Source organism: Sorex araneus, chromosome 1 (assembly GCF_027595985.1).
Source record: "Sorex araneus isolate mSorAra2 chromosome 1, mSorAra2.pri, whole genome shotgun sequence".
Classification (NCBI taxonomy): Eukaryota; Metazoa; Chordata; class Mammalia; order Eulipotyphla; family Soricidae; genus Sorex; species Sorex araneus.
The window spans coordinates 432,216,281-432,244,122 of NC_073302.1; the positions used below are offsets into that span (position 1 = coordinate 432,216,281).

The 27,842-nt window shown below is 46.5% G+C and overlaps 1 protein-coding gene across 1 annotated transcript in view; it reads left to right on the forward strand.

Moving 5' to 3' along the window:
• Positions 1–27,842, forward strand: part of EXOC4 (exocyst complex component 4) — an 858,640-nt gene that overhangs the window by 776,739 nt on the left and 54,059 nt on the right. The window contains exons 15-17 of the mRNA XM_004608252.3: positions 8,324–8,465; positions 19,306–19,484; positions 23,986–24,145. Coding sequence (XP_004608309.1) covers positions 8,324–8,465; positions 19,306–19,484; positions 23,986–24,145 — 481 coding nt within the window. The remainder of the gene's footprint in view (positions 1–8,323; positions 8,466–19,305; positions 19,485–23,985; positions 24,146–27,842) is intronic.

Below are 27,842 nucleotides of genomic sequence, written 5' to 3' on the forward strand. Positions count from 1 at the left end.
TGTAGTGCATGGGCCCCCGAGCACTGCCAAGAGCAGCCTCCCAAGCGCTGAGCAGTAGTTCAGAAACAAACATAAACCCCAAATAACATTGATTAAGCTTCTGCCGTGCCTGCAGCTATTCTGCCAGGCTTGAAGATGGGGGTGGATATTATTATCAACATAGACGTGGCATATATACAGGCTGCTAAACAGGTGGTGACTGAGGAATAAGATGAGTGCTCTAATAGAATTGATTTGGAAGATGGAGGAGGGTGAGAATCGCCCTGGAGAGCTGACGAGCCTGTCTGGTAAATCAGAAAGGACTGGGGGATCTGGAGAGAACATGAATGATTTTGAAGAGGACTTAGAACCATGAGAGTTGGAGACTCACAGAACAACATGCTCTGTTTAGGGGAGTTGCTTTAAAAAAGGGTGGAGGATCGGGGCTGGAGGGATAGCACAGCAGGTAGGGCAATTTGTCTTGCACACGGCCAACCCGGGTTCGATTCCCAGCCTCCCATATGATCTCCTGAGCACCGCCAGGGGAATTCCTGAGTGCAGAGCCAGGAGTAACCCCTGTGCATTGCCAGGTATGACCAAAAAAGCAAAATAAATAAATAAATAAATAGATAGATAAATAAAAGGATGGAGGATCAAAGGACCAGGGTAGAAGAGGGGATAAATTAGAAAGGAGGGTGAAAGGTCCAGAAAAATTCAGGTGCTATCCAAGGACAGTAGATACAAGGCCCAGGAGGATTGCCCCATAGCTGGGAGACTGCTTCATGAGCAGAGGGGAGAAGGCAGATGGAATAGAGAAGGGATCACTAAAAAAATGATAGCTAGAGGAACCACTTGAGATGGGAGATGCATGCCGAAAGTAGATAATGGACCAAACATGATGACCTCTCAGTGTCTGTGTTGCAAGCCATAATGCCCAAAAGTAGAGCGAGAATATGGGGAATATTGTCTGCCTTAGAGGCAGGGAGAGGGTGGGAAAGGTGGAGCAGACCCGGGATATTGGTGGTGGGGAATGTGCACTGGTGGAGGAATGGGTGTTTGATCATTGAGATTGTAACCCAAACATGAAAGCTTGTAACTATCTCACAGTGATTCAATAAATTTTTTTTTTTAAAGAAAAGTTCAGGTGCTAGAGAGCAACCAAGCACTATGGAAGAGCTTAGCAAGGAACTACAAATGTATTATATAAGCAACAGGAAACATTGATGTCATTTTTTACAGTAAATTAACGTCATCAATTTTGTGGTTCAGAAAAATGCCTCTAACTCATATTGAGTTGGTTATAGATGAAAAAAAACGGGATTAATTTGGGAATCTGGCATGAAGCTAAGATATCGCTTAGAAGACTAATATTAAAGTAGTCCATGAAAGAGATGAAGACCAAGCCAGGACATTGTCAGGAGATGTGGGAAAAGAGAACATGAGGTAAACAAAATGTTTGAGAAATCAAACTGTTCAAGGGAGTGAAGAAAGGAGAGATGCCAAGATTCATCTTCCAGTTGCAATAGAGACTCCTAGGTGGATAGACCATGGGCAGAAAGGGGTTAGGTTAAAGAGCAAATGCTGAAGAGACAGGAGTTCGGTGTTGAACACATGGCATTTGAGATGCCTGTGGACTGCACAGGTGAGGAGAAACTGCAATCCGTTGAGCAGATAAAATTTAACAGCCATCATTTGCTAAGATAATATTAAAATACATAAAAATGGATGAGCTTGGCGCATATGCTGCCTGAGCCCATGTGCTGCTTGTGCCCACGTGGCTGAGCACATGTGGTGCCCAAACACATGTGTTGCCCGCCTCTCCCCTCTTGAGATGTGTACTTTCATGCTTTCGTGTCTAGTGCTAGTATGTGTGCAGAGCTCTCTCCACCCTTGGAGAAGCCCGCGTTCTCTCTTGAGCACGTTATTCATACTATTCTCTCCCACTTATCCCTTCCTCCTTCCCTCAAAAACCTCTAAATAAAATCTGTTTACTTCAAAAAAAAAATGGATGAGCTTGCTCAAAGAACATATGAAATGGTCACAGAGGTCAGTCAGGAAGTAAAAAACAAACTGGCCATACCAGCATTTGGATATGGATGGGTGAAAGGAAGAGAACCAAGAAGGAAACTACGAAACAAGTGTCAGAGAAGCGAAAGGACCCCTGACAGAAGGTGATGCCCAAGACACCTCGGAGGCAGGACCGTGGCAGGTGTTAGTAATTCTTTTGATGTCATCACAAGAATCTGAAGTTCTGGAGCAAAGACTCAACATGGATCGGGAGGCCAGAGGCCAGAGAAGGGCAGCCCGTACTGGGAGAAGTGGCTGAGTGGGACGGAGAACCAGGACAAAGATTTACCAGTGGCATGAGAGACTAGTTTTAGATTAAAACACGGGGGGTGGGGGGGAAATCTAGGGAAACCACCTGTACATTTCTTTCCATAACCAAAGATGAGCGAGTGCATCAGCCCACGGTTAGATCATGTGGTGCCCACGGCAGACTGTTTAGGGGGACAGTGACCAAGCAGTGACCCACAGCCACCTCTAGCTACAAGAAGATGGGGTATGGCGGCTTCCCAGAGTCTAGCGTGGAATGAGTAAGGGAGAGCCTGGAATATGTGTGTCTCACTCTCCCCAGCAGTTCACAGAAAACACAGTTCAGTTTCCTATGTAGACAGTCAACATAGTGCCGACAGTCACAGTTTTCCTGCCACCAAGTGGGCTAGCTTATCACAGACATGTGCTCTTAGGTCACGTTAGAAGAGGAGCACACCACAGTTTGGAAGCCCGCCCCATGTGCTGGGGGAGAAGGCATTTGGTATGGAGAAGGGACCACTAAGTCAATGGTGGCTGGAGGGATCACTGGGGATGGGAGATGTGTGCTGAAAGTAGACTAAGGAGTAAACATGATGGCCTCTCGGTATCTGTATTGCAAACCATGATGCCCCAAAGTAGAGAGAGAGTAAGAAGGAAGGTGCCTACCACAGAGGGAGGGGGTGAGATGGCGTGGGGATAGCGGGAGGGATACTGGGGACGTTGCTGGTGGAAAATGCACACTGGTGGAGGGAAGGGTGTTCTTGATCATTGTATGACTGAAACTCAATCATGAATGCTTTGTAACTATCTCACGGTGATTTGATTAAAAAATGGGAGCTGGCATGATAGCACAGCAGGTAGGGTGTTTGCCTTGCACGCAGCCGACCCGAGTTCGATTCCCCGGGAAAGAAAGAAAGAAAGAAAGAAAGAAAGAAAGAAAGAAAGAAAGAAAGAAAGAAAGAAAGAAAGAAAGAAAGAAAGAAAGAAAGAAAGAAAGAAAGAAAGAAAGAAAGAAAGGAAGGAGGGAGGGAGGGAGGGAGGGAGGGAGGGAGGGAGGGAGGGAGGGAGGGAGGGAGGGAGGGAGGGAGGGAGGGAGGAAGGGAGGAAGGGAGGAAGGGAGGAAGAAAGAAAGAAAGAGAGAAAGAAAGAGAGAAAGAAAGAGAGAGAAAGAAAGAAAGAAAGAAAGAAAGAAAGAAAGAAAGAAAGAAAGAAAGAAAGAAAGAAAGAAAGAAAGAAAGAAAGAAAGAAAGAAAGGAAGGAAGGAAGGAGGGAGGGAGGGAGGGAGGGAGGGAGGGAGGGAGGGAGAGAGGGAGGAAGGAAGGAAGGGAGAGAAGAGGAGCATGAATGTCATGAATGATCTGAAGTATTCACCTCCATTATTTTAAAATAATTTTCCTTAAAGGGCGAGGGCCCTGCCCCCACAGCAGTCTGAGCCTTGCCTGGAATAGCACAGGTGTGCCCCCCCCCCCCCACACACACACACCACTTGGGATGACCCTAATAGCCCCCAGCACTTCTCAGGCCCACATGTGCCCCAAGTTGGTGGTGTGTGTGTGGGGGGGGGGGGGGGCACACCTGTGCTATTCCAGGCAAGGCTCAGACTGCTGTGGGGCAGGCCCTCGCCCTTTAAGAGAAATTAAGTTGGTTCTTTGTTAGTTGTATGTTGGGCTCTGCGCTCAGGGATCACAGCTGGTGTGCCCAGGGCACCACAAGGGGTACTGGGGATCAAACCCGGGTCAGCCATGTGCCGGGCAAGCGCTCTGCCCACTGTTTTATAACCCCAGCCCTGAAAGGAAATATGTGAATAAAATTAACAGGTACTTAAATTCCTAAAACCCAGTGCATCTAGGTTCTGTGGATCTGAAAAGGTAGCCCCAAGACCATGGTCCAGATTCCAGATGCGTGTGTGTGTGTGTGTGTGTGTGTGAGAGAGAGAGAGAGAGAGAGAGAGAGAGAGAGAGAGAGAGAGAGAGAGAGAGTGTAAGTCCAGAGGGCCCCTCTCTCCACCACCACCCGAGACCATGGTTGAGATGTGTGCAAGCGTGTGTGTGTGTCTGTGTGTCTGTGTATCTGTGTGTGTGTGTGTCCAGAGGGCTCGTGTCTCCCCCACCAGCTCCCCAGCAGATTCCATCCACTGTTGCCTTTTTATAGGTTTCCACTTGACATTTAAGCGCTCCTTAATTATTCCGTGTTGCCTTTGCCATGCTCAGCGTTTCTTTGCTCAGGCAACTCCTTCTTGCTAAAGAAACTTGGTAAATTTCAGCGAACCCTCCGGAATCCACAAGCCAGCTTTTTCAAGGGCCTCTCTGGGCATCCTTTTTCATGTTGCTTTACTAAAATGTTATGTTTTAGCTATAGATTACAGTCTCCAGTGAAAAGTACAACGTGCTGCTACTCTCAATACGGTTTGCCTCATCTGTTCCGAGTTTTACCTTGGCTGCTTATCTGGTCATCAACTTAGGCTAGGATTGGTTGAGATGCAGCGGGGTGGTGGGGGGCAAGGGTGGGGGGGACCCGGCATTGTGTGCAGGAAACAGGGGCTGAGCGTAGATAGCACAAGCTGCCAGGGGAGGGAGTCTCTCCCCCTTGACACTGGTGGTATCACTTGAGCTGGTGGTAAGTGTTTGATGAGGCTCCATGCTGGGGACGCCACCAGGTTGACACCTTCCGGCTGCTGGGGAGGGACAGGTGAAGCGGGGTGGGTCAGCCTCAGAGCCGTGCGCCACACCTGCCATGCGGGCTGCAACTTTGAGCCAAATCCCTAGCTCTTAAAGATTTTTTTTTCTTTTTGGGTCACACCCAGTGATGTACAGGGGTTATTCCTGGCTCTATGCTCAGGAATTACCCTTGGCGGTGCTCAGGGGACCATATGGGATGCTGGGATTCGAACCTGGGTTGGCCGCGTGCAAGGCAAACGCCCTACCCGCTATGCTATCACTCCAGCCCCCTTAAAGATTATTCTTTAACTGGCATCCTTTGTCAGCGCTCAGTTGTGACACAAAATGACATAGTATATTTGGATAAAAACCAAAGGGAGATGTTGGAATTTTCACACCCCCCCCCCCCACACACACTCCTTGGTGGAATTTGTTCAGGATGACTTTGATAGACTTTGGGAAATTAGTATAGCCACAGGCCTTAGACCACCCGAATCTGATTTCCTCGAGATCGGTTTTCTGGTCTCTTCACTGATCCATGGATCATCCTGCTGTGGTCACCTGCCTCGCAGTGGAGGAACTCGCCACCCGCGCCCCCCCCCCCCCGAAGTCCTGGGTGGCTTGTGTAGACATATTGGAGCTGTGTTCCTTACACTTGCTCTCACTGTCGAGGGAAGCATCAGGAAAAGAGTCAGATGCCCTTAGTGATCCCACAGAGAGGAAACGGACACGCCCCTTTGGCCTATTCTCAAGTCCGTGTGCATCTTGGGTAGTACCAAGGCTGGCACCTACTTTACCCATCATACTGCTCCACCCCCCTCCTCTGTAGGCTGTGCTCGCCGGAACAAAAGTCCTTATGCATTGGCCTCGACATTTGGCATGTTCTTGGAAACTTGCTCCGGAGAGGAGCACTTGGCTGTGTAGGTCTGAACTGTGTCTCCAGACCCTTCTCTGGGCGACGCCCAGTCAGCCCAAACTCCAGCCACTGCTGCTGCCACGGCCCGTTGACAACTCCCAGCCCTCCCTTCCCCCGACCCCCCCCCCCCCCCCCGAGCTGATCCACATGCCTTATCTAGCCCCGAGTGCCTAAGTCCAGGGAGCACTGAGCTTTTGCAGACTCGAGTCTGGAGAAGATCTGGAAAAGCAAAGATCAGAGAGAAGTGAGAACCGAGCTTGGTGGTGGGAGGAACTATGTTCTGCCTTTTCCCTTGCTCTTCGTGTTGCTCTTCGTGTTGCTCTTCGTGTTGCTGTTGTGATACCCGCGGTCCTCAGATTTGGCTGTGGTGCTTCCCAGGGGTGCACATCTGAGTGCATGGGCCACTCTCGGGGGATGGGGAGGTGTCACTTGTTGGTCTTGGTGCCCGCTGGACGGCCTATCCCTTCACTCAGGGTGTCCGCACATACCTGGCGGGACATGGGAGTCTTGAATCTGGAAGCCCCAGACCTCCTGGGGTTGCATTTCACCTTAGTTCACGCAGTGTTGGCACTCAATTGTAAGCCTACAAAGGGCTTTTTGTTGTAAAAGTTGCTAACGCCACCTCCTGTCACCCTAGCTAACAGAGAAAAGGTTTAACAAACTGGACTGTGGTGCTGGACTCCCAGAGAGCAGAGTCCTGGGGGCCGGCAGCACTCCGGAGACCAACCTCAGGGCCTCACGCTTTTTGCCACTGAGTCATCCGTAGGTGTCTGGAATTTCTGTTTTTTTAATATCTCATTGGGCTGGAGTGATAGCACAGCAGGTAGGGCATTTGCCTTGCATGTAGATGACCCGGGTTCGATTCCTTCATCCCTCTTGGGGAGAACCCAGCAAGCTACCGAGAGTATCCCGCCCACACGGCAGAGCCTGGCAAGCTCCCTGTGGCGTATTCGATATGCCAAAAACAATAACAACAAGTCTCACAATGGAGACATTACTGGTGCCTGCTCGAGCAAATCGATGAACAACGGGATGACAGTGTTATAGTGCTAATATCTCATTACTGCTTATAATTAAGCTTCGGTTCTTAACCTAGCCAGCCCATGTGCTGAAGAATCATAATCGCTTAACGTATATTAAATTAGTGCACAGCAAGTGTTCTGTGCTGTTGTCTTACCTGCATTAACCAATTTGGTTGTCCCTTAGATTACGCTGTAGGTACTGTTCTCTCCATTTCAGAGAAGCAGAAATTGAGGCAACCAGAGTTTAAGTAACTAGCTCTTGGTTAAATAATAGTAGGAATGGAGGGGCCAGAGTGTTAATATAAGGATTAAGACTCTTGCCTTGCTTTAGGCCAAATCATGTTCAGTCCGTGACCCCACGTATAAACCCCCCAGACACTGCCAGGAGTAATCCCAAAGTCCAGAGCCAGGAGCCAGCCCTCAGCACTCATGAATGTAGCCCAAAACCAAACCACAAAGAGTACTGAGGGGCAGGACTCAAAAGCTTGTAGTTGTAGACAACTAAAAAAAATTTTTTGAATGACGTCGCCGAATGACTTTCTGTGACCTTTGAAGAGTGCTGACAACTGGCAGAACAGCAGGTACCTCGACACAAACACATGTAATTCACTTCTTTGCTGTTTAGTATTTTCCCGAAGAAAATATGTCCAAGTGCTTTTTTCCTCTCTAAGAATTTTCTCTGTTATTTGGGGGATAGAGAAGTTGTCTTTAGCAATTTTTGCAAAAAGACCTTTTTAGACTTCCAGTTGACTGACAGTGCTGTGTGAGTTAAGATGAAATATAACCCCGAGAAATTTAGGGTTTCCATAGCCTCTAGAACAAGGAAGTTCATTCTCCCTGTTAACGCAGATCATTCCATAGCGTTGATTGTATCTGGTCCAATACAACCAATTGGAAGGTAGATTTAAAACAACTGGACTCTTTTTTTTTTTTATTGGCAAATAAGGAAAGCTAGAAAACTTATTTCATCCAACAGTTTGAAGAAGAGCTGGAACTTTTAGGCAAAAAAAAAAGGGAAGACTTCAAGAAAACCTAAAGAGATAGACTCAATATTTGAAGCATTGATATGTGTGAAAATGTCTGCAGTTGGTTGTGTGAGTTAAGACAGATCGAATCTTTCAGAAAATCTTTAAAAACAAAAAACCTGTTGATGGGGGTGCAGCTGGGCACTGGGCAGCCCTTGGAGATGCACAGAAGCCATGAGTGTCAGCTGCAGTTGGTCTAGATGACCATTAAGGTCATATCTGACTTCACGATTCCACTTGGGGCATCCGTATCTTTAGTTGACTACAGAAACAGCCTCTCGAGTCTTGAATGTCTGTCGCTGGCAACACTAACAGTAGCCCACGTGGTCAAAACAACACAATTGGTCGGTTTAGAGCAGCTCTGGGGCATCTGGTGAACTGACGGCTGGCTTGTTCTTCCTCTCTCTGCAGCGCTGTCTCCGGCTCAGGAAGGCCACATGAGCATGGACCTCCCCCCAGTGTCAGAGCAGATCCTGCAGACGCTGAGCGAACTGGCCAGATCTTTCCAGGAGATGGCTGACCGCTGCCTGCTGGTCCTACATCTGGAAGTCAGGTAGGATGTGTGTGGCCAAGGACAGGGCTATTTTGGTTTAAATGTGCCGCAGCTCACAAGTCAATTGTTTCTTTCTGGGGAGTCGCACTGTTGTTTTGTTCCCCACCCCCCTTTGCCCTCTCTTGGTGACTGTTGGCATAACAGTGACCAGGGGTCTCCCCCACTGGATTAGCATGCTGGTATGCTTACATGCTTGCATGCAGCTGGCGCGCTTGCATGTTAGCTGGCAGTACTGTCCTATTTGAGTCGTGGTGTTCATGCACACTCTGGTCATCGATCTCTTGGGAAGTCAGATACTGTTGCGGTGTTTGCCAGGGTCACACCCATGTTAGCAGTGGCCAGGCACTGTGCTGCGGTGGGCTAGAGATCATGCACTCCACAGTGGCCCTGGGGGTCTCTACTAGCAGTGATGCAGAGATCACATTCAACCTGGGGAGTGGTGCTGGGAATTGGATCCACAGTTTCAGGCCTGCCAGATGCATGGAGTACCACTGAGCCGCATCCCCAGGCCCTTGTTCTTAGAGATGCTGCCTTTCATTTCACACTGAAAGTGATATTTTTTTTTGGGGGGGGGGGCCTTCCTTCACTCTTAGTTTTTTCAGCAGTTGTTCAGTTGTGAAGACAATAATTCGGAATTCACATTACATCTGAATGAACAGAATCTGAATGGAGGTGCCAGCTGCTGGTTGATCTGACATCAGCTCATTAGCTTTACTAACCATTCCTAACATTGATTTTATAAATGAAATAATAAGGAAGGTCACCTATTACACATTAAGTGTTCAAAATGTGGTCGTTTTGTGAGGATGGTGACTTTATGCTCGTTGATGTATTTACTAAGATCATCTGCTAATTCAGCAGGAAATAGGCAGATGTGAGAACTGCGATCCCTTCCTTCAAAAACTTAAAAGCAGCTGAGGAGATTAAGTCAAATAATAATTCAAGAAAATTGCTTCAAAGATACCAGATTCTTGGACTCTAATCCCTTCCCCTGCTGTGTAGAATATTCTCATTAGCTTCGGTGGCCTCTCTTATCACACTTATGGTAATGGAAGGCATAATAGGCCAGGAAGTCTTCAGCCATTCGTTCATTCATTCATTCACTCAATATTTATTGAATGCCTTCTTAATGCCAGGCAGTGTTCTGAGAATTGGGTCACAGCAATAAAAAAAAAAAAATCATTCAAATTCCCTGTTCTTAGGGAGCAACATTCTGATGAGGGGCAGGGTAAGAGCAGCCAATGAGTAAACAGGAAAGATCATTTCAGATCAATGCAACGAAGAAAATCAAATAGCATAATGGAATCAAGCAGTGCTACCTAATGGAAATATGAGGTGAGCTGTAAATGCAAGTGATATAGTGAGATTTCAATTCTCAAATAGTCACAGTTTGGAAAAATAGAAGAACAAAGGTAAATTTATATACCAGTATATTTTATATATATACCAGTATATTTTATCTAACCTACCTCGCCTGGAGTATTGTCATGTCAGTGTGCAATTGACATAAAGTGATGGATACAGTTTGCATTTTTTTATATTAAACTATTGAGCCCTGTTGCATATTTTATACATACACTGCACTAGATTTAGTCGAATTTCAGGCCCCATGCGACTAGTGCCGTCTTACTGAACAGAGTAGAGAGAGGGTGGAGATGATAAAAAGGGGGACTTGGGATTTTTATTTGCTTTTTCAGATGAAGTGCTCAGGAAAAGTGACAAGAAATAGGTATCTGAACGAGCGCCTATCGGGAAAGAGTTTCTGCAGCTTTCAGAATGTCCAGAGAATAGCATCAGGGCTCACCGTTGTGAGGCGCAGAGAGCATGCGAAGGGACAGTGGCCTGGTGAGCGAGGGAAGGGGTGCAGAAGGATAGGGGGAGGGCAGGCTAGAGCCTCAGCATCAGGCTCCCGGCCCTGAAACATGACAGGCGTCAGCATACCAAGCTCAGGTTTGTATCCTAAGCGTGAAAGAAGCCGTACAAAGGGTCTTTTGCAGAGGAAAAGCATTCATTCACTTATTCATTCATTCACGAGAGATCTTTTATATTTACATGGAGAAGGAGTTCCAGGGGGAAATCTGGATGGTAGCAGAATAAATTAGCTGAGACCAGTTATGAGCACCAGGGATAGGTAGATGAGAAATATGTGTGTTGTAGCACATATTTCTGGAAGTCGAACTCATGTTAGTTGGGAGATTAGATTGGGCACAGGGACTGGCCACAGTGTGAGAAAGAGAGAAAAGTCACACTCCAGCAAAACCACCAACTCTGGGTCCAGAACATCTGTGTGGGTTGGGACATTGGCTGAAAGACTCCGGGAGGAGGAAGGCTGAAGGAGGGGTAGAAAGCAAGAATTCCAGTTTGGAGACCTTTCATTTGAAATGTCAAGTAGACAGTTCAGTGTATCCTCTTGAGATTTGGGGATCAAAGTCTTAGGATCTGAAGGCAAACAATATCACACTTTTTTTCTGTATTATTAGAGAAGATAGTTAACCATGATTCTTTTTGTTTGTGGTGGTCACTGGACTTAGGTTTTAAAAATATAAACAGGAGCTTGCTTCATACATTTGGCTTCACTTGCACTTGGTGTGCCCAGGCAAAGCTTAATTGCTAATGGATTTGTTGAAGTCACTTCTTTCAGGCGCCACTTGCTTTTTTTCATTCTTCATTATCTTGTCCAGTGAGTCGCCTCTTTATTGTTCAGGGGCATCTGGAGTGGAGTAAGAGAAGGAGCATTGCAGAGTTGGTTCTATTGTACTTGGCATTATTTTCTATCTTATTTCTTGCATTCAACAGTCCAGAAATCAAGACTCTGCCTCTAGGTTTTCTGGTGCTATGTTGTGATAATTTTTAGATTTGTTTTCTATTTATTTATAAGCCAGCAGCAGAATAAATCAAGTGTTTTCTATGAATAGACAGTTGCAGTAGACAGAAGTAGAAGAAGACGGGGAAAGTAACCCCACCCACTACCCTTCTGATGCCTCTGTTACATGGCTTGCACAGAGAAACAAGGGAACAGCAAATTAATTACAATCACAGCTCCCAGAATTCCTGCTATTGATTGTGTGACTGCATGATGTGTTCATCACTCTGCTTCGTCCGCTTGGAGTGCAGCTAATTCCAGGCAGCATATTTTCAACACGTTTGAGTAAGATCTTTTCAATCCTCACCTCTGTTCTGCCCTTTATATTCTTGCACGTCTCGGCAGTACTATTCTTAATAACGCTGAACATGTTTTAGTCATTATTTATTAACTTTACAAGTAACCGGTCCGTGTTGCAACACCATTTCTGTAGCTCTTTCAACATGACTTTAAAAACAGGAAAAGCTCGCCCTAACAATGAATAACAGGAGAAGACTGAATTCTAAAGTCCCAGGCACATTACTGTCAGACCTGAGATGTTTACTGATAGATGACTGACCGAGAGTATTAAATATATATATATATATATTTTATTGCATTTCCTACCCATCACCTGTGACTTGGTTTCCATATGCAGGCTTCTCTTTTATGCATGAGCTCCATTTTGTCTTTGTCCCTCTGAAAGTACAGGATATGTAAAGGAGGCAGTACCCTCGTGACTGGCTCGAAGTGATGTCAGTGGGCCCCATGGGTGGCTCATGTGGAGTGGGGAAGAGAAAGACGGTCACCTTCTCCCGATCTTCCTCTGCCACCCGGGACCTAAGCTTACTGGGTTCTTGTCTCGCCTTGCAGAAAAGAATTTCAGGAGTAGATAAGTGAAGTAAAACAGATTTTATTCGGAGGTTTTGAAGGGAAGAAGGAAGAGAAAGTGGGAGAGAGTGGAGAGTAACGTGCTCAAGAGAGAACCTGGGCTTCTCTAAGGGTGGGGAGAGCCCCTACACACATCCCAGCATTGGACATGAAAGCATGAAAGGTACATCTCAAGAAAGGAGAGCGGCGACACGTGTGCTCAAGCAATGGAAATGCTTGGCCATGTGGGAGCAAGTAGTGATGTCAGTGGGCCCCACGGGTGACTTACGTGAAGCGGGGAGGAGAAAGACAGTCACTTTCTCTCCAACCGCCTCTAACACCCGGGACCCAGGGTTACTGGGTTCTTGTCTCGCTCGTGGAAAAGAATTTCAGGAGTAGACAAGCAGTGAAGTAACAGATTTTATTTTAGAGGGTTTTTAGGGAAGGAGGAAGGGATAAGCAGAAAAGAAAAAAACAGCAGGAGTAAAGCGCTCAAGAAAGAACTCGGGCTCCTCCGAGGACGGAGAGAGCCCCTACACACATCCTAGCACTGGACACGAAAGCATGAAAGTACACATCTCAAGAGGGGAGATGCGGGTGACACATGTGCTCGGGCACCACATGTGCTTGGCCACGTGGGCACATAAATTGACATTTATGAGCTCAGGCAGCATATACGCGCCCTTCCTTTCCTTCAAGGTGGCCTTTATAGGGTTTCTCCAACCTACCCCCACTTGGGGCTTCTTTCCAGGTAAAAGTCCGTTGCTAAGGAGGTTACCAGGGAGGTTGGCAGTGGTAATGGTCTTCTTTGGGCTGGATCACATTTTTTTTTTTGCTTTTTTTTTTTTTGGGTCACACCTGGCGGTGCACAGGGGTCACTCCTGGCTCTGCACTCAGGAATCACTCCCTGGCGGTGCTCAGGGGACCATATGGGATGCTGGGAATCGAACCCGGGTCGGCCGCGTGCAAGGCAAACGCCCTACCCGCTGTGCTATCGCTCCAGCCCCCTGGATCACATTTTAATCAGATTAAGGGAGAGGTCCGCGGAATTAGAGGAACTTCATGGGGAGGGGTCCAACCTCCTCAGGGTCTGCTGAAGGTCTTATCAGGTCTGTTTTCTGTATCCACAGGGTAGGTCAGTCTCAGGATTCTCCTTCCAAGAGACTTTGTTAATCTGTTTCATTGTCAAGGGCCTTTCCCTATCTACCTGCCTGCATCAGTAGTGCAAGGGCTCAGGTAGCATATATGCACCCTTCCTTTGTTCCAGGTGGCCTTTATAGGGTTTCTCCAACCTGCCCTGATGGGGGGCTTCTACCTAGGTCAAAGTCTGTTGCTAAGGAGGTTACCAGGGGCGTTGGGAGTGGTGATGGTCTTCTTTGAAATTCCTTTCCTGGCCTTTTCTTTCTGAGGGAGCTTCTCTGAGTCTGTTGCTGTAGATAGGTGAGGGTCTTTTCAGGCCTTAGTTCCTGTTTTTCCTAGTTTCTGCAAGGTTGGCTTCTGCCATGGCCTTGGGAGGGGCCCTCCCTACCCTGCCTACATCAAAAGGATGCCTATAGGACACCGCATCCCAGGACCAAAGCTCTTCTGTGCTTGTTTGTCAAGTGAATGAGCCTCTGACTTTTCTGTCACTGTGTCTGACTTTTCTGCCCAAGAACCCTCTCCAGTGAGATATCCCAGACAGAACAGATCCAAAAGGCAGTGAGGAAGAGCTTGATGGGAAATGCTTTCTAGAAGTCCAGGCAACTTCTGATGCTCCAAACTTGCCTTGTTTCCCCAAACCATTTTATATCCCTAGGCCCTTTTCATTTTTGGCCATTGGTGAAGTTCAAACTCTTAAGTGTCCCAAATGCAGTAGGTTCGGAATTGAAGGGTCCACCCACGGAGAATTGGGTGATTAGCTGATGAGATGAATCTTCACCTGTGTCATTATAGGTCCCATTTATCCATCAAATAACTTTCCACAGTTCAAATCCTAAGGCCAGCAACACACCAAAAGATGAGCGACCTGGTGCAACTCTGAACTTCGGGAGAAGAAGATTTAGTTGCATTTGGGCTAAGTTGTTAGAAACACCATCTCTGTCGGGGGATCTCTCTCACCGTGAGCAGCTCACAGAATGGGTTCTGAAATAGCTGCCTGTCACAGTTGGGACCCAGGCGTGCACGTTCTGAGAACCAAACATCCTACCTGGGTCATCAGCAACATTTGCACCAAAGTCATATGAAGGACAATAACCATAGGACAGATGGGGGTGAGGGTGGGAAAGGGAGAGCAAAATGTAACTTAATTCAGATTGCACATTTCCCAGTGACTATATAATTTTTTTTTTCATCTTGAAGGCTTTGAGCAAAGAGAAGAAAGTACCGCCAGTGTTTGTCTCTCCTCAGCGCCATCTCTTTAGGCTCTTGTGAGCTCTTACCTCCTGCTGCTCCTAACTATGTCCCAACTAGTCTCTCTACTTCCAGTTGGTTCCAAGCTCCACCGTCAGTCCACCTTACACACTGTCCCCAAGTGCTGGTCTTGCCAGAGCTCTTAACTAGCTATATTGTTTCACCCCTTGAAGTCATCTGAAGGCTTCCATGGATCCTCTAAATCCAGAATTATTGTATCAAATCCAGATTCTTAGATGCCTTGACTCTGCCCATCTCCCCAGCCCTCTCACGCCTCTGACATCTGATCTGTGTGTAGTGAAAAGGAACCACATATCATTCCTAAGCACGGACCTCCTCTCACACCCTCAAGCCTGTGTCCGTGGCCATTTCAAAGTCTGAGGGTAGGAGTGTCTGTAGCTTATTGTGGAAAAGAGGACCTTAGTAGTTGGGGCTAGATTTTATTTTCCACAAAGAGCTCCTTTAGTTTAAGTATCAAGCACAGAAGCCATTGGTTTCCCTAGCCATGAGTCTCATTCGGGGCTAATCAACTTTTATCTCTTCCTACATCTTTATTTCATTTCTTTAATATCATGAAGGTCACAATCCAGAGGGGATGAGGCCCAGTGTAGCTGTTGGTATCTTCATAACAACTATAAGCTTTGGTAATTAGCCCAGGGATGTGACAATGAGTTTCACTGGTGAAATTAATCATTAACTGATTAACAGCTATTAAGATAATCACCCGTCATGGAAGTGAATGGTAGTCAAGATACTTGTGTTCCCTTTGCATGAAAATATTCCAATAATCTGTCACATTCTGGGGTAGGGAAAGGACTTTAAGGGCTGGAGCACAGGCTTTGTATGCCGGGAGACAATGGCTCGATCCCCAGTACATGGTCCCCATGCACCAAACCAGGAGAAAGCCCTTGTCCTTGAGAACAACTAGGGGTTATCAGAAGAAACAAAGAAAATACATCAGTATTTCTACATGTAAAACCAAAACCTACAAAAATTCTAGAATAAGACAGAAAAAGATCAATATCCCTGTGACTTTGTCTAGGCAAGACTTCTAAAATAAGGCTCCAAAAATATCATCTAGAATGGATGTGTTCAACTCCATCAAAACAAAGAACATTCGGGCTGGAGTGATAGCACAGCGGGTAGGGCGTTTGCCTTGCACTCGTCCAACCCGGGTTTGATTCCTAGCATCCCATATGGTCCCCTGAGCATTGCCAGGAGTAATTCCTGAGTGCAGATCCAGGAATGACCCCAATGCATCGCCAGGTGTGACCCAAAAAGCAAAAAAAGAAAAAAAGAATAAAACAAAGAACATTCCCAGGAAGACATTGTTAACGTGGAGAAATAAGCTAGGAGAAAATACTTCAAAAGTTTATATGTAAAAAGGAAATACATTTAGAATATATAAGGAACTATCTATGAATAAGAAGAAAGCTCATGATCCTTTTTTTAAGTGGGCAGAAGCTGTGAATCCAAAGATACGTGGGTGGCAAATCAGTGCATGAATATGTGCTTATCCCCAGTCACCGAGAAGTCCCAGTGGAAACCATAGTGAGGTGCCACGGTCTGTCTCAGAAAGGCTGAACTTTCTGTTGAAACTGATCACGAGGAGGCTCTTGTGCTTACGGAAAGAAAGCCAGACATGGACAGATACGGCACCATTCCTAGGCGGCTTCTGTTTCTGATGGTTCACAGAAACTTTCCAATGATAGAGAAATGGGGAGGGGGGTAGGAAGAGGCTGTTAAGAGAGTTCAAACTTCAGCTCTGAAATGAATAAGGAGCGAGGGCGAAAGTCTGGTGGCTTTAGATGATACCAGTGTCGTGTCCCTAAATATTGCTAAAAAGATGAGCACATCAGTGTCCTCGGACACAAAGCATAAGATGAATGTGTTCCTTAGATAGATGGGGGAATCCTCATTCTCCCTGCACATATGAAATCGCCATGATATAGACCTTATATGTTCTTACAGTTTTGTGTGAGTGAAACTGAAAATATTTGTGACGACACTCAGGTTTGGTGAGACTGAGGAGCAGCTGGGACTCTAAGCAAGACAAGCACAGCAGGGCCTAGTGGCACCTGTCCTGTGAGAAACAGTTTGACAGTGTCTTAGTCAGTGTCACTTCCCATGGGACCTACCAGTCCGTCTTCTAGGTATTCAGCAAAGAGCTATGAAAGTTTATTTTTAGGTAAAAACCAGTACATGAAGCAGTTTTATAAATGTGATCACCCCCAAACTGGAGCCAACCTAGATGCCCATGGTGAGTGGTTTGGTTGTGGTGCTTCCATGTATGACTCAGAGTCTGCTCAGCGTGAACAAGGAATGAACCTCAATGAGGATGAATCTTGGACGCTTTAGGCAGAACGCAAGGAGCCCAGCCTGAAAGCCCTTATCCTTCATGGTCCCATTCTTAAGCATTCTGGAAGCACCCTAAGGATACAGGCATGCAAAGAGATCAGTAGTTAGGAGGGACTTGGAGTGGGGTTCGGGGGGAATTTTCCAAAGGGTACACGGGGATTCTGGGAAAGATGGTCCTTTAGTATAACTTAATCATGTTGGTGGTAATACCACTCTCTGGTCAAAACTTATAACTTGTTCGCTGAAAGCCAGAAATTTTATTATGTGTAAATTGCTTTTCAATAAGCCTGCCTCATAAAGGGAAAGATGATGGTTGCATCATCTCAAGACTTTGGCAGCCTTTTTCTCAGGAAAAATTTTTTTTCTGTATATGATACCAATAAGGGGGACAAAGTCCTGACCCAGGATTATCACCAGTCGCTCCTCAGTGACCCTTCCTCAGTAGGATCACCCACAGTGGAAGCTTTACTGAGCTTACAGAATGACCTGTTTGAACAGTGCCTGCCAATGGGTTATTTAAAAAAAAAAAATGGCTTTTGCGTGTGGTGGACTGATTTGAACTGCAACTTGTTTTCATTACAGCTTAATACAAAGGTCAGGGGGTCGCTAATCCTTCTCTCCATTTGGTAGTTCTGTCTGCCAAAAGGAACCTGATAATTGTGTGTGTTGAAATGGACTCAGGCCATTTTGACACAGCCTTTCAGTCTTCCCCAAGCTCACAGCGATGCGCCCTGTGTGAGTCAAGCATCGCCCCCTTATTGCGACCCTTTCTCAAAAGCTCTAAACATCTACCCCAGCACCCTGTATCCATGTGCTTCTGAATGGAACACTGGCCTCTTTTGGCCATTCTGTCTGGCTTGGCCCCCTCAGCTGTGGACCCTGGAAGTTGCTGTGTGTCTTATATTCCCAGGGCCTAGCACAATCTCTAACACAATTGTAGGTGGTTAACAAATGTTTCTGTTCATAGGTTGATTGTAATTTTAAAAACAGAACTGGTTGGGGGGGGGGGGTGCTTGAGAGCTAGCATAGAACTTAAGGTGACAGAGGGCTAACCCCGAATCAATTCCCCACCACTGTAAACGGTCCCCTATGCACTGCTGGGAGTGATCCCTGAGCACCGCCAGAGGTGGCCCACTTTTTTTTTTAATTGACAAAATTGTTATTTACAAAGTTGTTCATCATAGGGTTGTTTCAGGCATTAAGTGTTCCAACACCAGTCCCACCACCTGTGTGACCTGGTGTCACCTCCATCAATGTCCCCAGGTTCCCACCTACCTCGAAAACCTTCCCCTTCGCAGACACAAATAGACTTCATACCGCTTGTTACAACAAAATGACAAGCGTAATGATCAGAAAAGAAGTCAATAAGGGTCAGTTTGTGATCATTGTTACATCTCACAATGATGTTCTTAAAGTGACTTAAGATCACTTGTCTGAAGATTTACCAAGCTGATTAATTGAGCCTTCTGTGTCTTTTTTTTTTAATTTAACTCACTGGGCTTGGTGGGCTTCTCTGCACCTTCCCCATCAAGTTTGCTGCACTCCACCTGGGCTGTTAGTACTGTGAAATTTGGAGGAGGTGTCACGTGGCCACAGATGCATAAGGATCTATAAAACTTTCATGTGTCAGAGAAGGCCAGGTGTAGTCTGATAGGCTGTTAGGCCTATCCCTAAGGGAAGGGAATCTTCCCACCCTCGTTCCAAGAAAGCCACAAAGCTTTCAGCCCAGAGACAGATCTACCTGGAACAATTTGGCAGCGTGTTGAGCCCCATTTCTTTTTTTTTTAATTAAAAAAAATAATAATACAGGGCCAGCCATGTACAAATCTCTTGCCCGTTAGAACTTCTCCAAGCCCCCTAGGAGGCAAGTGTTGTGATAATCCCCATTTTACAAATAAGGAAACTGAGGCAGAAAGATGAGCATGACTTCAGTTACCCAACTAGTGACTTGGAATTGAAAGCAAAAGAGTCTCATTGCCAGGGCCCCCACCCACATACCTTCACCTCCCCTTGTCACTCAGCAGTATCTGTGGCCAGTGATGGTCACTTTCGTCCTAAGCATCCCATCCTGTTATTCAGGGGAACTTTAGAGATCATCTGGAGGGATTTCAGAGCTCGTCTAAGCCTCCCACCACCCCACAGATGGAGCAGGTCCTGGTTTCAGGAGCCAGCTTGCTCACGGTCACTCCAGAAGAGCTGTAGCTGCTTTCTGGTGAATGCAGGGGTGGGGGATACAGAAGCATGTTCGGGACCACTGCTATTTGCTCTCCCACGGGAACACCCGTGTTGTTCATCAGGATGTTGTTCATCGGGATAATGTTCATCAGGAACATCATCGGTAAGTCTTCTCTTTCTCCCTTTTCTCTCTCCCCCACTCCCCAGGGTTCACTGTTTCCACTATCTCATCCCTCTTGCAAAGGAGGGCAACTATGCCATCGTCGCCAACGTGGAGAGCATGGACTACGATCCCCTGGTGGTCAAGCTCAACAAAGACATCAGCGCCATCGAAGAGGCCATGAGTGCCAGCCTGCAGCAGCACAAGTTCCAGTACATATTTGAAGGTCAGACCCCCGTCTTCGCCTCCCCGGGGAAGGGAGGAAGGGAGGAAAGAGGCAGGTCCTCCTGATCTTTCTGTCCCGTTGAGGAACCAAAGGGGTCAGGGAAGGGGATTCGGGTCAGGGTGGCTTTTCCCTGTGGGACTGAAGCTGCGCTTCCTGGTCTGGCTGGTAAGGCTAGGTAGACGGCAGTGGGGCCGCCATCTGCTCCAGGTGCGGAGGAGAGTTAGTCCGAGACGAGGCAGATGGCAGCCCGGCTGCCTCCCTGACACGCCACTCCTGAGAGCTGAGGGAATGTGTGGAGAGGCCATGAATTAACTCAAGTGGAGAAAAGGAAACACAACAATGAGGATAGAACCCTAATGCACTTCTCCTGGCCTGACATTGTCGGCGGAAGGGGAAGTTTTCTCTCAGAAAACGCTGACACTTCCGGTAAGCCCAGTTTCAGGAAGGCCTTTTCCTGCACACCTATGGGGCTAGGCGGGCAAAGAAGGACGTGACCGACACCACAACCCTCGAAAGGCACAGCACACGCCAGAGTGGCCAGATGACTTCCTGTTTCCTTCCTCCCCTGAGGCACCCTCAGGACTTCAAATTGTATTCCCATTTCGTCCTAGTTCAGTTTGTTCGTAGGAAGACTCAGGTGCAAATATTTTTGGCAGCGTCTCACAGAATTAACCCAGCGGTATTTCAGTGAAGAAGGTTCATCGTCCAAAGGAAGGATGGAACCTCAGGATGGGGAGGAATCTAGTTATTGTCTTGAATTGTCTATTTTTTTAAAAATTTTTAATTCTAGGGGCTGAAGCAATAGCACATTGAATAGGGCGTTTGCCTTGCACGTGGCCGAGCCGGGTTCGATTCCCAGCATCCCATATGGTCCCCTGAGCACCTCCAGGAGTAATTCCTGACTGCAGAGCCAGAAGTGACCCCTGTGCATCACCTGGTGTAACCCAAAAAGCAAAAGAAAAAGAAATTTAAATTCTTATTTCTGTTGAATCATTTTGAGATAGAATATTACAAAGCTGTTCCTGATTGGGTTTCAGTCATATAATGTTCTAACACCCATTCCTCCACCAGTGTAATTTTTCAGCACCAGTGTCCCCAGTTTCCCTCCCACCCCTACAAATCCACCCCCACCCTCGCCTGCCTCTGTGGCAAGCACTCTCTCTCTCTCTCTCTCTCTCTCTCTCTCTCTCTCTCTCTCTCTTCTCTCTCCCTCTCTCTCTGCCTCTCTCTCATTTTAGGCATTATTATTTGAAATACAGAAGCTGAAAGGTTATCATGCATATCCCTTTACCTACTTTTCAACACTCAGTTCTTGCCCAGAGTGATCATTTCCAACTAATATTGTCATAATGGACCCTCCTCTATCTTAACTACCCTTCACCACCCCTGAACCCTTGAGGTAATTGTCTTGACTTGCCTTGAACAAATACATTTCTAGAAAATTCAGACAGAAGCAGAATCCTATCTTCCCAGGAAATTATGTCCTAAGGGTGGAGATGTGCTCTGAAGGATAATATCTCAAAAAGTCTCTGGCCAGAAAGCGTAAGTGATGAAAAGGTTAGTTATTAGTTAGTGGTTCCTTTCCCAGTCTTGTGAATCGGGGGACTGCATACTCTGAAGCTGCCGTGTGACCTGAGTTTGCATCCTTCTTCTGCCCGGAGATTTCTTGATGGCAAATCCTACTGAGCAGGAGAGTGTGCTTGGATTACAGATGAATCTATTCTATGTCATCCTCTGACATAGAACGCCTATAAACTAAGAAACCATGAATTTGAGAGCAGAGCAGTAGTAGTGGGTCGGGTGTTTGCCATGCACATGCCTGCCCCCGTCTGATCCCCAGCACCACATGTGGGCATCTGTGCACTGGCCCTGAGCACTGCTGGGTGTGGCCTACAGACCAAAAAAAGAAAAAGGGGGCAGGAAGGAAGGAAGGAAGGAAGGAAGGAAGGAAGGAAGGAAGGAAGGAAGGAAGGAAGGAAGGAAGGAAGGAAGGAAGGAGGGAGGGAGGGAGGGAGGGAGGGAGGGAGGGAGGGAGGGAGGGAAGGAGGGAGGGAGAGAGGAGGGAAGGGAAGGGAAGGAAGGAAGGAGGGAGGGAGGGAGGAAGGAAGGAAGGAAGGAAGGAAGGAAGGAAGGAAGGAAGGAAGGAAGGAAGGAAGGAAGGAAGGAAGGAAGGAAGGAAGGAAGGAGGGAGGGAGGGAGGGAGGAAGGGAGGGAGGGAGGGGAGGAAGGGGAGGGGAGGAAGGAAGGAAGGAAGGAAGGAAGGAAGGAAGGAAGGAAGGAAGGAAGGAAGGAAGGAAGGAAGGAAGGAAGGGAGGGAGGGAGGAAGGGAGGGCGGGTGGGCGGAGGGAGGGAGGGAGGGAGGGAGGGGGATGGAAGGAAGGAAGGAAGGAAGGAAGGAAGGAAGGAAGGAAGGAAGGGAGGGAGGGAGGGAGGGAGGGAGGGAGGGAGGGAGGGAGGGAGGGAGGGAGGGAGGGAGGGAGGGGGAAGGAAGGAAGGAAGGAAGGAAGGGAGGGAGGGAGGGAGGGAGGAAGGAAGGAAGGAAGGGAGGGAGGGAGGGAGGGAGGGAGGGAGGGAGGGGGAAGGAAGGGAGGGAGGAAGGGGAAGGAAGGAGAGGAGGGAGGGGGAAGGAAGGAGAGGAGGGAGGGAGGGGGAGGGAAGGAAGGAAGGAAGGAAGGAAGGAAGGAAGGAAGGAAGGAAGGAAGGAAGGAAGGAAGGAAGGAAGGAAGGAAGGAAGGAAGGAAGGAAGGAAGGAAGGAAGGAAGGAAGGAAGAGGTTTGAGATGTTCTGGTTTAAAATGCTAGGTTTTATTTATTTCCACAGTATATTTTTCTAAACTAAAAATCCTAAATACTGAATTTCCTAAGAGGGGAGCTAGGGAGGTACCAGTTGTGAGTTTAGGACAGGCATGCCAAAACTAGACCAACAAAGATTTTGTATCACTGAATAGTCTAGTGTTTTGTCTTGTTGGAGTGTCATGCCTGGTGGTGCTCTTGCGTTCTTCCTGGCTCTGTGTTTAAGGGCAACCCAAGCCATGCACAGAGCACCTTGTGGGGATGGGGATCCTACCGGGGTCTCATGCACGCAGAGCAGGAACTCCAGCCCCTTGACTTATCTCCACGGCCTATAGCCTAATTTTAAATGTAAAGCTCATGTTGGGGGCTGGTAGGGAGTTTGTCTTGCACCTGGCCAACCTGGGTTTGATCCCTGGCACCCCACATGGTCCCCAAAGTCCACCAGAAGTGATCCCTGAACATAGAACCAGGAGTAAGTTCTGAGCACAGCCAAGTATGACCCAAGATGAAAATGTAAAATCCATGTGTGTGTGTTTTTCTTTGTGCCAAGCAAGAGCTTCTGACTTCATTCCCCGTGCAGGGGGATTTGTGGTGGAACTCGCTGGTGAGTTCCTAAACGCCACCTTGTGTGAGCTGAACAGAGCTGAAGCAAAAGAATGGGCCCGCTGGCATTTCTGCCCTCCGCCTAGCAAAGGGGATGCTCATGTCTCATTTCTAAGAGAGAAGGAGCTACTGGACCTGAGGATGTGCTCTCAGCACTAATCTGGACCCTAGTTCCAAGAAGTGTCTTTGACTTTAGAAGGTGAAAGTCACAGAACCAGAGTATTGAGTTCAGCCTTAGAATTATGGGGAAAATGTTGCTAGAATACTGATTAAAGAAGAGATGCCAACCTCATTCCAAGTGTTTAGAAGTAAAGTTCAACTTCAAAATAATATGTATCCACATGCTTCTCAGATAGTTCTGAACTTAATTTCCTACCATATCCTGAATGGAACCTCTTCTTTGGTTGATACGCCACGCTATCTTTTGCCAACTTTCATTGACTGTGAGACAGTCCTTTGGCTCGGAGACTAAGTCAGGTGTGAAGTTCCCGAAACATTTCGTCCTTGTCCCATGGGAACGTAGCAGATGCTACATTGTCTGCGTTGACTTTGTGTTTCAGATCTGATTATGTTCTTTCCAGTGACTCCTTTAGAAGCAGACTCTCCTGCCAGTGTGGAGGTATATTAGCATTCCTGGCAACAGGTCCCAGTCTTCATCGGTTTCTCTATGTAGGTGCCCACTCAACTTTCCTGCCAGAAATACACTCCCATATGCTTTGTAGAAAAGGGAGTCGGCCAGATTCATCATTTCATATTTATGTGTGTTCTTTTCCATCCCAAAAGGATCTGTAGAGAAAGACAAGAGTCCCTGTGTTCTTGGATAGTTTAAAACTACTTGTTGTATCTTCTAAGCCCCGCATGGTCACATCAGGGATATTTTCCAGTCACGGGTGATATAAATATTATAGGTTTTGTTGCCAGCAACCAACCTGAGCGCCATATACATTTCTCTGAAACAGTGTGTGTGTGTGTGTGTGGGTGGGGGGGTGATCAGAGGCATTCTTGGGTCGTTGACATTTGTGGAGATGCAAAGAGACGAATCCTGGTGTTCGGTGTATGCAGAAAAGCACTGATCTGGCACTTTTTTTCCTCCCTGCTCCCTCCAGGCCTGGGGCACCTCATCTCCTGCATCCTCATCAACGGCGCCCAGTACTTCAGGCGCATCAGTGAGTCTGGCATCAAGAAAATGTGCCGAAACATCTTTGTCCTTCAGCAGAACCTGACCAACATCACCATGTCTCGGGAGGCCGACCTGGACTTTGCAAGGTAGGAGGGCAGGTGGGCTCGGTCGCCGGCCGGGGGCCAAGAGGGCGCAGCTGGTGAAGTCACTTGGGAAGATGGATTTGGCGGAGGCCAGAGAGAGACTCCCAAGGATGAGGGTGCGTGTGTTGGCTTCATGCGTGTGATCCTGGTTCAGTCCCCGGCGGCACGTGGCCTCCTGTGCATTTGTTGGGTGTGGCCCTGGAGAACTCCGCGCAGGACTGGGAAGGGGGTGGAATATCCTGGTTCCTTGTCATGGAAAAAGGCAAGGCAGGTTCCTTCAATAAAAAATCCAGGTCATAGTCTGGAGGCCCTCGAGCACTGCAGGGGGAGCCTGGTGATCCCCAGCACCTCAGGACTTGAACATCACTGCATCCACTGGGCCCTAGCGCTGAACTCTTGGCCCAGTTGGCGAAGTATGTCTGAGTTGCCTCCAAGCCTTCTGAGCACTGGTTGGGAAGCCAAAAAAATTAAGATGGGGGGGCCAGAGTGATAGCAGAGCGGGTAGCGCATTTGCCTTGCACACGGCCGACCTGGGTTCAGTCCCCGGCATCCCATATGGCTCCCCAGGCACCTCCAGGAGTGATTCCTGAGTGCAGAGCCAGGAGTGGCCCCTGAGCATCGCTGGGTGTGACCCAAAAAGGAAAAAAAAATAATAATAAGATTGGGGGGGGGTGGCTGGAGTGATAGTACAGTGGGTAGGGCGTTTGCCTTGCACGCAGCTGACCCGGATTCAATTCCCAGCATCCCATATGGTCCCCCAAGCACTGCCAGGAGTAATTCCTGAGAGGACCGCCAAGAATAATTCCTGAGTGCAAAGCCAGGAGTGACCCCTGAGCATTGCCAGGTGTGACCCAAAAAGCCAAAAAAAAAAAAATTGGGGGAGTTAAAAAGACAGAAGCTCTTAGATTGTGAAGAAGATCTGATGCATGTTTAATATCCCTTAGGTTGGCCGTCTTCCCCCCTGATGTCTAGCCTAAGTTCATACTGCAAAATTGTGGGTAACTTTTCTGATTTTAAAGAGTAACATATTCTTGGGGCTGGAGTGATAGCACAGTAGGTAGGGTGTTTGCCTTGCACGCGGCCGACCTGGATTCAATTCCCAGCATCCCCTATGGTCCCCTGAGCACGGCCAGGGGTAATTCCTGAGTGCAGAGCCAGGAGTAACCCCTGTGCATCACCGGGTGTGACCCCAAAAACAAACAGACAAACAAAAAAACTAAAATCTGCAGACTGGAGTACAAAGACACATGTGCACATCCCTCATAGAGTTTAGGGGCTACAGTATTTGCTGTGTTAGCTCCTAGTTCCACACAGGTGCTGTGTCTGTATGTTGGGTTTTCACGTGCTTGTATACGACTTCTCATTTTACAAAATTGAAACTGGGTTAATGTTTTACACGTGTTTAATTGCACTTTCTTCTAGCAATAATATTCTTTTTTAAAAAAAAAATTGCCTTCCCACATCCATTACTATACCCTGAAAATACTACGTGTAAAGCCTGAACAAATATTCCCCAGCATAAGCAAAGCATGACTTATTTAATCATTTGCAAATTTTCAGACATTTGGATTTTTTTCTATTCTTTTCCTCTCATTAACATGTGTTGGATGTATTTTTGCCTGAATCTATGTCCTCATCTCTTCTCTCTTCCGAGTTGAAATCCGTTTTTCCTCATTTTCACAGAGGGGATGATGGTACCTCTTCATGTTATTGAAGGTTCCTGTAAATAGTTTATTGACTTTCTCTTTTTAAGGCTTGCTGATCTCGGTGTTAAAGTTTTCTTTATAATGCACTTTTTAGAATTTGAGAATTTTATTCTCTCTCCCTTTGGACTTAACATTATTTCCATTTAAATCATCTGATCTGTGGCACTTCCAGAGCTCTGGTGAAACCTTAAACAGTTTTGAAAAAAATCAATGATCAATGCATCTCAGTGTTCTAATGCTGTTTACACTCTGGAAAATTATTTTATAAATTTCTTCATGGCTAGAAATCACTTGGCTTTGGTATTCCAAAATGTTTCTACCTAATATTTTTGTACTTCAGTGTCTTTTCACTTAATTTTGATACCTTTAGAAATGCAAGAAAATATGAAACAATTCCTGAAACCTTTTTTAAAAAGTTTTCATTTTATTTCAATAGAACACCATGTGTTAGAATAACGGGATGAGGGAATGCAATTTTTTTTTTGTATCACCATGAAAAAAAATACAAAGCTTTCAGGTTTAAGTCTCAGTCATATAATGATTAAAGCCCCATCCCTTCACCAGTGCGCATGTTCCACCACCAAGAACCCCAATATACCCCCCTCCCTGAGTAGCTAATGATCTTCACTTTATTCTCTCTATACTTTGAATACATTCACTATTTCAATAGAGAACTCACTATTATTGTTTGGAATTTTCCTCCAACAATCAGGCCTGCTGAAAAGGCATCATTTAATAATTTGTTTTCCATTGCTGAGAATGAAGACTATGAGCTCGAGCAGCCGCTGTCTCGACCGTGTGGTTTTGGCTTTCTGATATTTTAGCTCAGTTCATAGTTTAGATACATTTCTGTAAGAAGCCGCTCTGTGTGCCAAAATGGGTTAGAAGATCTCTCGGATCATAGTCTTTAGGAGCAGAGGGTTCGTTTCACGCACAGCAGCTCCGGATCTTATCTGGGTGGAGAACCGGGAATGCAATTCTTAAGACTTCTAAAGGTATGATAAAATATTTCATTACTTTTACAAGTATTAACAATTTCTGTACTCAGGTCTTCGTTTTGAAGATTTAAATAAGTTTCTTCATTTCTCACCTCCAATCTACCATTTGTCCCACTGCTGTTCCTCTGCTTTTCTGTCTACCTTCCTGACATTTTCTTCCTTTGCATTTGTGTATGTGTTCATTAGAATCCCCATTTTAGGCTAAATTTTGTGGAAAGCCTTCCTTGTTCAGATTAGGGAAACCAGGTGTGACTGGATGCTGCATTGATTTGGTTGCTCTTATGGGGAATGAGCTCATTATTGAATTAGTCTATTCATAATAACATTGACAAGGGGAAGTAAAGAACACAGAGGCCTGAGGGACACAGAGAAGCATTACTAATTCTCCAAGGACTGTAATTCCTAAATTCAATCATCCCTTTTGAAATGATTTTTTTTTATTTCGCTGAAATAAGTAAATTAATACACTGTTTGGCAGACTCTATGAATCCTGAACACAGATTGAAAATACTGGCATCTGAATAATGAAATGTTGATGGGCAGTAGTGTGGTTGACATGGATCGGCAGTGCCAACAAAGTATTTTTTTTTTAGGAAATAATTGAACGGTAAGCAGGTCGTGGCTGCCGCAGTTGTGGATTTGTGAATGACGTCCAAAGATGTGGGTGTGAGTTGAATCATGACCAACTGAGAGATGAATTGCTTTTGTTATTCTTTAAATCAAGTGGGTCATGAAAGTAAATCAGCTGGCATAAACATAGAGTTTTGGATGATTCTGTCCTCCTAATTCTAGTTTAGAAGACATCTCTGTATTGGACTTACAGATTCTAAAAGGCCAAGGTTCTTTTCTGTCTCCTCCATGTCTGGCCCAGAGTGAGAGTTTATTAGATATAATGAATGATGAATGAATAGACATCAAATCAGACACCATTTATTTGGTGTTGGATAGGGCTTGGATATGGATAACATTTCACTTACTTCTGATAGCCGGAAAGTT